At 48.3% G+C, this 9,416-nt stretch overlaps 1 protein-coding gene across 22 annotated transcripts; it reads left to right on the top strand.

Annotated features, from left to right (window-relative positions):
- The first annotated feature begins 1,613 nt into the window (after positions 1–1,613).
- LOC100277216 (protein LAZ1 homolog 2) lies at positions 1,614–9,194 on the top strand. 22 transcript variants are annotated; one of them, XR_002267341.2, is made up of 6 exons: positions 1,893–4,866; positions 7,330–7,479; positions 7,568–7,638; positions 7,952–8,069; positions 8,331–8,524; positions 8,603–9,194. XR_002267341.2 is itself a non-coding variant. In XM_035965466.1 (6 exons), the coding sequence occupies exons 1-5, from the start codon at positions 4,559–4,561 to the stop codon at positions 8,505–8,507; spliced, it is 504 nt and encodes a 167-aa protein (XP_035821359.1). In that variant the 5' UTR covers positions 1,893–4,558; the 3' UTR covers positions 8,508–8,524; positions 8,603–9,194. The 22 variants fall into 22 exon arrangements, 3 of the variants coding, with proteins under 3 accessions (XP_008670433.1, XP_008670432.1, XP_035821359.1); XR_002267339.2 differs by having other exon boundaries at positions 8,288–8,524; XM_035965466.1 differs by lacking the exon at positions 7,952–8,069 and having other exon boundaries at positions 1,893–4,653; positions 4,764–4,866; positions 7,422–7,479.
- The last annotated feature ends 222 nt before the right edge of the window (positions 9,195–9,416 follow it).

The following is a 9,416-nucleotide window of genomic DNA, read 5'->3' as shown; positions in this document are numbered from 1 at the left end:
GCCCCCCGGCGGCGCATGCTCTGGCGGCGCGCAGCTCCGGCCAGGCGGGCGCGGCGGCCCAGCAGCGTGCGGTCCAGGCCAGGCAGGAGCGATGGCCATGGCGGCCTTGGGCATAGGCGCGGCGGCCCCCGGCGCGCACGGGTGCGGCTCCAGCGGCTCGACATCGAGCGCGCCTCCCCCGCGGTGGTGTGGGCTGCACCGGCGTGCGGCCCTTGGACCCTCGGCGGCTCGCCGCAGGCCGGCGGACGAGGGCGGGCACAGCCCCTCGGCGCAGGCGCGCCCGCCGGCGGCGGTTCGGCTGCCCGGCGTGGGCCCGCAGCGCCCCCGACGGCGCTCGACGGCGCACGGGTTCGCGACCCCCGACGCGCGCGGGCGAGGTCCCGGCCGCGCGGAGGCCCCCGGCCCCGACAGCACAAGCGCGCAAGCAAGCGCCCCTGGCGGTGCTCGACGGCGCGCGGGTTCGCGACCCCCCAGCAGCGGCTAGGCGGTCGGCCTCGACCCCGGCGGTGCGCGGTGCAGGCCCCGGCGCGCGGGGGCGTGGGCGCGCGGCCCCCCCCGGCGGCAGCGCGGGCAGACGACCCAGGCGCGCGAACGCGCGGTCTCCCGGCGGGTCGGGGGCAAGGCCCCCACGGTGTGCATGGCTCGGGCGCGGCCCTCCACGGGCGGCGCGGGCGCGGCTCGGGGGGCGCTGGCGCGGCGGCTCGGCCTTGGCATGCGCAGCGGCCACGGCAGCGCAGGCGCGCTGTCTAGACGCGCGCGCGGGCGAGTCCCCCGACTCCGGCGCACGAGCGCGGTGCCGCATGGTGCCTCCGGCTAAGCGGGTCCCGGTGCGGATACAGCCCCAGCGAGGCTTGGCGGGCGGCCATGGCGTGCGCGCAGCAGCCCCGCGGCCCCTCGGCACGCCGCCTTGCGCGGCCCCTCGGCACGCAGCCTTGCGCGGCCCCTGCATGGCGCAACGGCCATGGCGCTGCCTGTCGTGGGCGCGAAACAACGCGGACATCCCGGCGGCGCGCGACCACTTCAGCGCGCGCGCTCGTGGCCCTCTGCGCGGGCGCGGCCTTGGCCATGAGCGGGCCTTGCCAGTTCGCGAGGTGGGATCTGGCAAGCATTCATGGCCTCTGCAGCCCGCGAAGCCACGGCCAGGGTGCCAGGCAATGTCCTTCATGCAATTTGTGTAGAAATTGAAAGGACGACAGTGCCAAAAGAACACTTCAGAAAAGGGTAATGATCCTACCATTTTTAATGTTCTTTTCACAATATCTAGATCTGCAGGATCTGCCCTTGATCAACGTCTTGATGCATTAACTTTTGCAACCGCCTGTTAATGGTAGTGTTCGGCTTGGTCTTCTTGTTCGTACGACCAAGGAACTTCAGCAGAAATTTTCTTCTCTTATCTCGGAGCAGTGCTGATAACGTGTTGAAGTATACTCAGTGGTAACGAGATTGAGAGAGAGACAAATGACAGAACTGTTGTTCTTTATTGCAGTGACAGGACAATTTATATATAAGTGAAGGGGTGTATCCTAAGAGGTGTGTCCCTTGGGCAAAACTGTCGCATCCTTTGGATTGATTACATATGTAATATTTTGTAACAACCGCGAGGCCCGTGTGTCGACGCTGCCGGAGCCGTGGATCGGTGGATGCTACCAGAAACCAGATGGCAGTATGGCACGCCTCAGACGTCAGACAGTTAATCTGAGGGTTCACCTCCACCTGCAGCCAGATCGTCACTGCAAATCTGCAATTAGTCCTTGACTTTGCCAAGTGACCACGTGGACTGGCGGAGGGAACCGAGCGAGTGGCCCAGACGTCGCGACTCGCGAGGCCGAGGCGCGGCGGCAGCGACGACTCCAACAACCACGCGCGGAGGCTGCAGTGCTCCAGCCAAGGTGAGAGCTCTCCCGCTTACCTCAGGCGGTGGACGCCGGTTTCCCATGTACATGTGGCCTTTCTGGTCTGGATGCCATGCTCCTGCTCGCCCTGAGGTTTCTCGCCGGGGTATTGATCCAAAGCGGGTGCGACTGCGACCCTAGTCGGCAGCCGCCGTGCTCTCGCGACTTGCGGTCACGAGATTCGGTTCATAGGGCGGCTTGTTGATTGACGTAGAGGCACATGACTGGAACCGTGAGCTTTGAGTTGTCAAGTAGTAACAACCTACCTTTTGCCATCGGCTTCTGGTTTGCTTTACTTTGCAGAGTTAATGCATTTGACAAAACAGTTCCAGGAATCGCTGTGGCAACACGACTGAATGCAATAGCATGCTAAGACCCCTATTTATGTTTATGTGTTGTCTGATGTAGGATTGCAGCTAGGATTCGTGTATCATGTAGCCCTGGTTCCCAATCCTTGCTTGATTTTGAAAATATTATGTGAATTTCTACTTGTAACATCTCTTTCTACTTGTTGAGAAGTCCAAGGTTAAATTCTGATGCGCTTTTTACTAGAAAAGAAACGAAAACTTAGGTCTGCAAATTTGTTAAATTATTTCATATGTGTCTAGTGCTCAGGCCACTGTGTCGGCGCAGAAATCCTGCTTGCTTGATTATCTTCCCATCGAGCAGTGGCTGTATGTCCTACTTACTCGAGTGGCTTTGGATAATTAATTTTGCCAATTTGCTGCACAAATTATAGGTGTTCAAAAGTCAAAACACAGTCTGTTTTGTTTTTATATTCTTGTACATGTACAGGGGTGAAGTGTCCCATTCCATATACCCTGAGACGAAGCTGAGGTGTGGGTCAGTTAAGAGTGGAATACTCTTAGTTGAATGACTTTGGTGTCCTGTCTTGCACATATGTGAAAGGCTATGCTGATATTGTGATATGCGGTTCACAAAAAGCTATTTAGAAAATGTCCTAGCTGAGAGTCCTTTCATTCTCTGATGAATGAGATCCTTGCTCTAAACAGTAGTTTTTAACTTATAGCACCCTGCACATAATTGGCAAGTTCCTTATTTTTCAACCAATGAAACAGTGTGCCTTAATTGGCTCCATTTTAGTTAAGTGTGGATTATGCCAAGTCATTAGTTGGTGATCAATAGAGACATGGTGCCATTTGCTCTCTTGAAAAAAAACTGAATTTCAGTTACTGTAACTGAACATGTACCCTAATAAAGGAGCATAAGATAGTTTCCTTCATCAAGCCTCCTACAGAAGTATTCAACTGTTTAGGAAATAGTCTTCTTACCACACTCTAGTTAAGTAAATAAACTAGGAGGCTAGAAAAAACTATTTTCAGGATTCAGATTTATATTTAATTACTTGAAATGTATATAGCACATATCATATGGCACTGCTTTTATTCACAGTCATGCCCACTGCACAGTGGTTCTTTCCCACAGTTGCTTCTTTCTCTTGCCACCCTAATACTCTACCATCAATTTGTCCTTGCTCCCTCTTGCCTTGCAGTAGCTTTTGGTGTGCTGAATCCAACACCAGCTCCTCCTCCCTTTGTTATGTATCCTGAGGCAAGGGGCTGAGTCCCAACTGATTGTACCTTTTGCCTGTATGATATTGCTTCCAGCGCTGATCTGATTTCAGTTGTAGTATTTACTCCCTCTGATTCCAGATCTCCATGGAGGGAACGCAAGCTCAGGACACAGTTATTACAGTCACACAATATACTGTACCTATTCTATAGTGAAGCTCTGAATTTCATTTCTTTTTAAATATTTATACTTCGGCTGTTTGTATTATTGTAGCTACCATGAAAACAGTTGCTTAATGCATCTCTAGATCATTTCTATTAGTTCAAAAATCAATTATACAGGCTTTTGGTTCTGTGGTTGGTCTTCATTAGAAAAATCTAGTTACAGAAGAATGGTCACTGGATTAATCTAAATTTTGAACCCAAAACCTGGCTCTAACTAAATAAAAATCGTGCTTGCAAAACATTTGATTGACAACCTGTTCAGTGGAGTGCAGTTAAGCTGAGCTCAAGGTCACATATGTATGCCCTCTTAAAAGTGCACTTCTGACATTTGTGAGAAAAAAAGAAATAGATACAAAAATCTGTAGATTTTTTTTGGCAATATGTGCTACACTGCTTGTTCCAAAAAAGACAAATAACTTGTTTCATATTTGTGGGGGCAAATCAAATTATTTCTCCTGTCTTTCGTGTAACTCGCGTATGGTCTAGTTTTTCCACAAAAATTATCTGTGTTGACATACTTGTTCATGGTCTACATGTGTTTATTTGTTTTTTAGAAATTTTGGAAGTTCACAAAGTGCATGTTTCAAATATTTGTGCCGCATTGTGTTGTATTAATGTCCTCGACTCCTCTGTTAATAAGGGTTATGTTTGACTTGTCATTAGCATAAATGTATCCTTCGATAAAAAAACCTAATCTATAGTTTTCAGGCACCATGTTACTCATGTCTCCATTCCCGGGGATGGATCTAAGTAAAATGGATCCCGCGACTCTGACCCTCCTTGGGGCAGCTGGTTGTGTAATGCTGACTATGCATTTCACTGTGCAACTGGTGTCACAACATCTCTTCTATTGGAAAAACCCCTAGGAGCAGAAAGCTAGACTTATTATTGTGCTAATGGCTCCACTATATGCTATCTCTTCCTTTGTGGGTCTTCTTGATATCCAGGGTAGCAAGACATTTTTTACATTCTTGGATGCTGTTAAGGAATGCTATGAAGCACTGGTGGGTCAACCATATGATTATAAGCCTAAATGAATCTTGCTGTTTCACTAACACTTCAATTTCCTTACAATTACGAAGGTGATTGCTAAGTTTATGGCATTGATGTACAGCTACTTGAATATATCCATCAGCAAGAACATAGTCCCTGATGAAATCAAAGGGGGAAAGGGGGGGGGGGTGCTTCATCATTCCTTCCATGTTTCTGTTTTCCTGGTACCTTTCTTATGCCTTGGTAGATAAAACTTTTTTCCTAATTTTTTATAATTGCTGCTTAAGTTTTGTAATGTGGCCTGTCTATGGTGAGTTATGTTATAGGTTCATACCTGGGATATCTATAAGAAAGCTTACTTATTTGAAGGAGACAATCATTTTTTTTTCCAGTGGTCCGTTAGTCAAATAATCATTTGTGTAGCTTTTTTGTAGAATGATTGAACTATATACTTAGTGGTGACTGGTGAATAAGATTACACCAGTTTTACCTTTTATTTCAGATCCAGTTTCTTTAATTATATTTTTTCCAAAGCTTCCGGTGTTGTGTTTGAACTTCAGTTTCTTTAATTATAGTTTTTGAAACCAGACTAGAGGGCGGGGTGGGCTCGACTGCTCGAGCCCCTCTACCACCGTTGATCCCTTAGAGCCCCCCCCTCCCCACCCCCAACCCCCCAAAAAAAGCAATTTCCACCATTGCTGTGAAGAGTAGGAGGGGGCGAGGGGCTCAAGTCGACAAACTGCTGTCTGGAGATGGAAGATGACCTCACGACTTGGGCCAGTGAGTTAATATGGGATTATTTCCTTCGTTCCCACCTGAACTGGAGAATAGAATCATATACCCAATATCCAATACTCTCATGGGAAAAGTAAAAGTATGCCCTCCAGTCCACCACTTCACTTCCTTCACCCTCTGGTTGCTCATCATGATATCACCACTAGCCACCTTTATCCTTACTGGGTCACACTCTTCTACCTCCAACCTTAACTTCACCATCTGCTTGCTAATAAAACTGGTAGAACTTCCAGAATCCACCAACATCAACATCTGATGTTGAACCAATGCCCTGAGTCTGATACACTGTAAATCATCAGTCCCACTAATAGCATTAAGAGATAACTAAAGATCATCTTCTTGTTTCTCCTCTTGCTCTATCTGCTCCAAAACCTCAGGAGTCAGGAGTCAAGATATGTAACTGGACTGTCTTCCCCTTTTGGCATTTCACCTGATGACCAGGATCATACTTCTCCACAGATAAAACACAGACCATTTGCTCTTATATATTCCTTCAATTGTCTCTCCTTACTCCATACTCCCAATCTCCCATATCTACTCCTTTCCCTTCTGCTCTATTTCCTCCCCCTAATCGACCCACACTGGGTTGCTTTATAAACTTCATTCCTCTTTTGTCGATGATATGCTGCTGAACTTGAGGCAATAACTGTGCCCTGTCGACAGTAGCAGGGAGCTGAGACATAACTGCATACTGAATTTCACTCTTCAGTCCTCTGACAAACTGAGTGACATAGAATGTCTCATCCATCACAGGGTTGTGAACAGCTATGGCATATCTCACTTCTTCAAACTCCTTCACATATTCTTCTACTCACCCTTTCTGCCTTATACTCATCAACTTCCTCATAGCTCTTGGGTATTCCTCGGCTCCAAATTTGTTTAGCACAAGCCTAGACAAATTTCTCCAATCTCCCAACCCTTGCTTCAACCTGACCACCTGCAACCAACGTGCTACAGTGCCTTCAAAATTCAGGGACGCCACAGTGGACTTCATGAAGTCAGGGACTCGATAGAGGTTGAAGTAGTCTTCACATTGAATGATCCAAATAGTTGGGTCTGTTCCTCCAAACTTTGGGAAAGGCATCTTCGATATATGTTGCTGCAATTGTTCCCCATCTCTCTCTTGTCGCCTAGAACTCTCCCCTCTTCCTCCCTGAGTCCTACATCCTCTATTCTGGGGAATTCTTTTGTTACCACCTCCTTCTACATCTTCATAATTATCCATAGAGCGATCCATATCTCTAGCCATGGCTTCCAACCGAAGAAGAGAAACAGCCTTACCGGTCTCCTCCACTTGTTTGCGAAGCAGCGTCCTCTCTTCCATGGCATCCACCTTCCCCATCAACTTCTCGATGGCCAGCATCATCTTCTCCCAACACGCTTCACTCTGCTTGGCTTCCATGGTGAAAGCCTTGACCACCAACCGGGACTGTGCTGATGGCTTGACTGAAGGTGTCGTGATGAAGATTCTGAGCACCTCCCTTCAAACTTTTGTCACGCTGTCTTCCCGCCAACCTATTCTCCGAGGACACGGTAGCTTTGATACCAATTGTGAGGAACCCTGGATCTAGGGTTTTGCCATCCCAGAATTGCTTCCAGGTATGGTTTCCCCTTTCTCTAGGGTTCATCCGACGTGAGGTTTCCCCCTTGGCCGGTTCTAGCCAGAATCCGGACACACACACGTATGTGGTGGTAGTTTGATTTCTGTTATTTCATTTCATGCCTTCCTCATTACAATCTCTCAGATTTATAGAACCCCTAAGCGGCTTTGCCCGTTAATCGGGTATTACAGCTAGATTACAACGGATTACAACTGTATTACTCTAATCCTCCATGTACTCTTCTGAACCTTCTTGCCTTCTTGTGTTGCCTTGGCTGGATCTATGCACCAGTGATAGGGTCGTGACAGGCAGCCCCGCAACGTCTTGGAGCACAAGACATTGAAGCTTCTAAAGTATTGGACCTGGCAATTTGTTATTGTCAGGACAGTATGTTCCATTCTGATTATTGCACTTCAGGTTCTTGGGCTGTACCCCAGCTAGGTGAGCTGGACGTTTAGTATTATACTGAACTTCTCAGTCTACATGGCCTTATATGCCTTGGTTCTTTTCTACCACTTGTTTGCTAAAGAGTTGGCACCTCACAAGCCTCTTGCAAAGTTTTTGTGCATCAAAGGGATCGTATTCTTCTGTTTCTGGCAGGTATATCATCTAAAGTGTTTCTGAAAGCTTTATATAAAGTTTGCACGGGTGATTGTCTTGATTGCTTATAGACAACTCTCTGGATGGATTAATGTGTACTTATTAGATAGTATCTGCTTGCCATGACTTAAGATGAAGCTTCATTTCTCTTTAATATTTTGATTTAGTTAGATTTTATGTATGAGTATGACTGTATGACCACCTCATGTTCACTTCCGTGCCATAATTTCTGTTTTATAAACCCCACTTACAGTTTTACTTGATGTAATCACATCATATGTAAATTTGAGATAATAATTTCTTTATAAAACAGTGTTACAAGTACGTGTTGCTTTATGGGTGATAGAGATAGCAAGAGGTGCAGAAAGAGGTGTAGTGGAAATGAAAGCTACAGTTATAAAGAAAAAACAAAACAAGCTAGACAACTTGAGGTATCTCATTCATTTTGGAGGCAAATTTAATTTGTAGTTTGATCCTGCTGGAGGACATTCACTTTGTATTAGTCTGCCAGTGCACTTACATTAGGCAACATTTGAATTTGGAAGGAACCTCATCCCTTGTGGAAATGGAAAGAGCTATTTGCCTTTTTTGACTGAAATACCACTACTTGCCTACTTGGCTCTACATTCTTTCGCCCTGACAGAAACAGAACACGCCCACGTACTGCACTGCACTGCACATTTTCGTTCCAGGGTTTCGCGCTCGGTATCTTAGCTGGAGCAGGCGTGATCAAATCCCACCATTTCTGGCGGGACGTGGAGCACATCCAGGAGGCCATCCAGAACGTGCTGGTGATCCTCGAGATGGTCGTGTTTTTCGTCGTCCCCTCTACGGGCTTGTTCGGTTCTACCCCAATCCATATGGATTGAGGGGGTTTCAATCCCTGGTAAGTCAAAATCCCCTCCAATCCGTATCAATCCCCTCAAATCCATATGGATTGAAAATAACCGAACAAGCCCTACAGCGGCGCTGACAGGGCCAAATTCGAGAAGAAGAACGAATGAACCAGGTTTCCGGAAGGAATTGGGGGGGGGGGGGGGGGGGGGGGGGAACCCCGTGCTGCTTCTCTCTGCTCTCTGGTCTGCCGGCCGGAAATGGAGCACCAGTATTTTCCTCACGGATGGACATACACAGGTCCCTTAGCAAGGTATCGTGCTGCTGTAAAATCACACTGTGGGCTTGCACGCTGAATGGTTTTTTGCTAGTTTTGTCGTTTTGAACGTTGTCGATGAGGACTGAGGAGGCTATGTTGCCAGGGACTGGTCGTCTTGTACGTACGCTATTCTCAGCTGGGGACTGGCCGAGGCCGACTGCGGGATCCTTTTGCGAATAAATCTACAGTCCTGTTCTACAGTGGCCGCACTGGACTGATTGATTCCGATGAGGTTGCCTGCAACTACCACTACCACTGCTAGGGGATGATCTTGCAATCTGCAACTACCGCTCGTTGTTTATTGGCGGTATAGTGTATAGCTACGTGGTTTTGAGGTCTCTGAGGCTGATTTCCAGAGTTCATCACAAGTGGCAGGAGTACATGACTGATGGGAGTTTTTCTACTTGCTGTGTGCCTGTACGATGAGAAATCGTGGTATGGGTTCATGGGCAGCCTCATCACTGCTGCTGCGACTGCGAGACGACTGTGCGACGGCGATTGCCTGCGACGATGCGATTCGCCCCGTCGTGTCAGAGGCGCAAAAGCAGGGGGCAGGGACGCAGGAGCTCGCGCAGGCTACAAGGTCATAGCCCCGGCCCAGCGTCCTGCCGCCTAGCGCGCGGTA

Source organism: Zea mays, chromosome 2 (genome assembly GCF_902167145.1).
Source record: "Zea mays cultivar B73 chromosome 2, Zm-B73-REFERENCE-NAM-5.0, whole genome shotgun sequence".
Lineage (NCBI taxonomy): Eukaryota > Viridiplantae > Streptophyta > Magnoliopsida > Poales > Poaceae > Zea > Zea mays.
The sequence above is the reverse complement of the archived record's forward strand: the minus strand, read 5'-3'. Positions and strand labels throughout refer to the sequence as shown.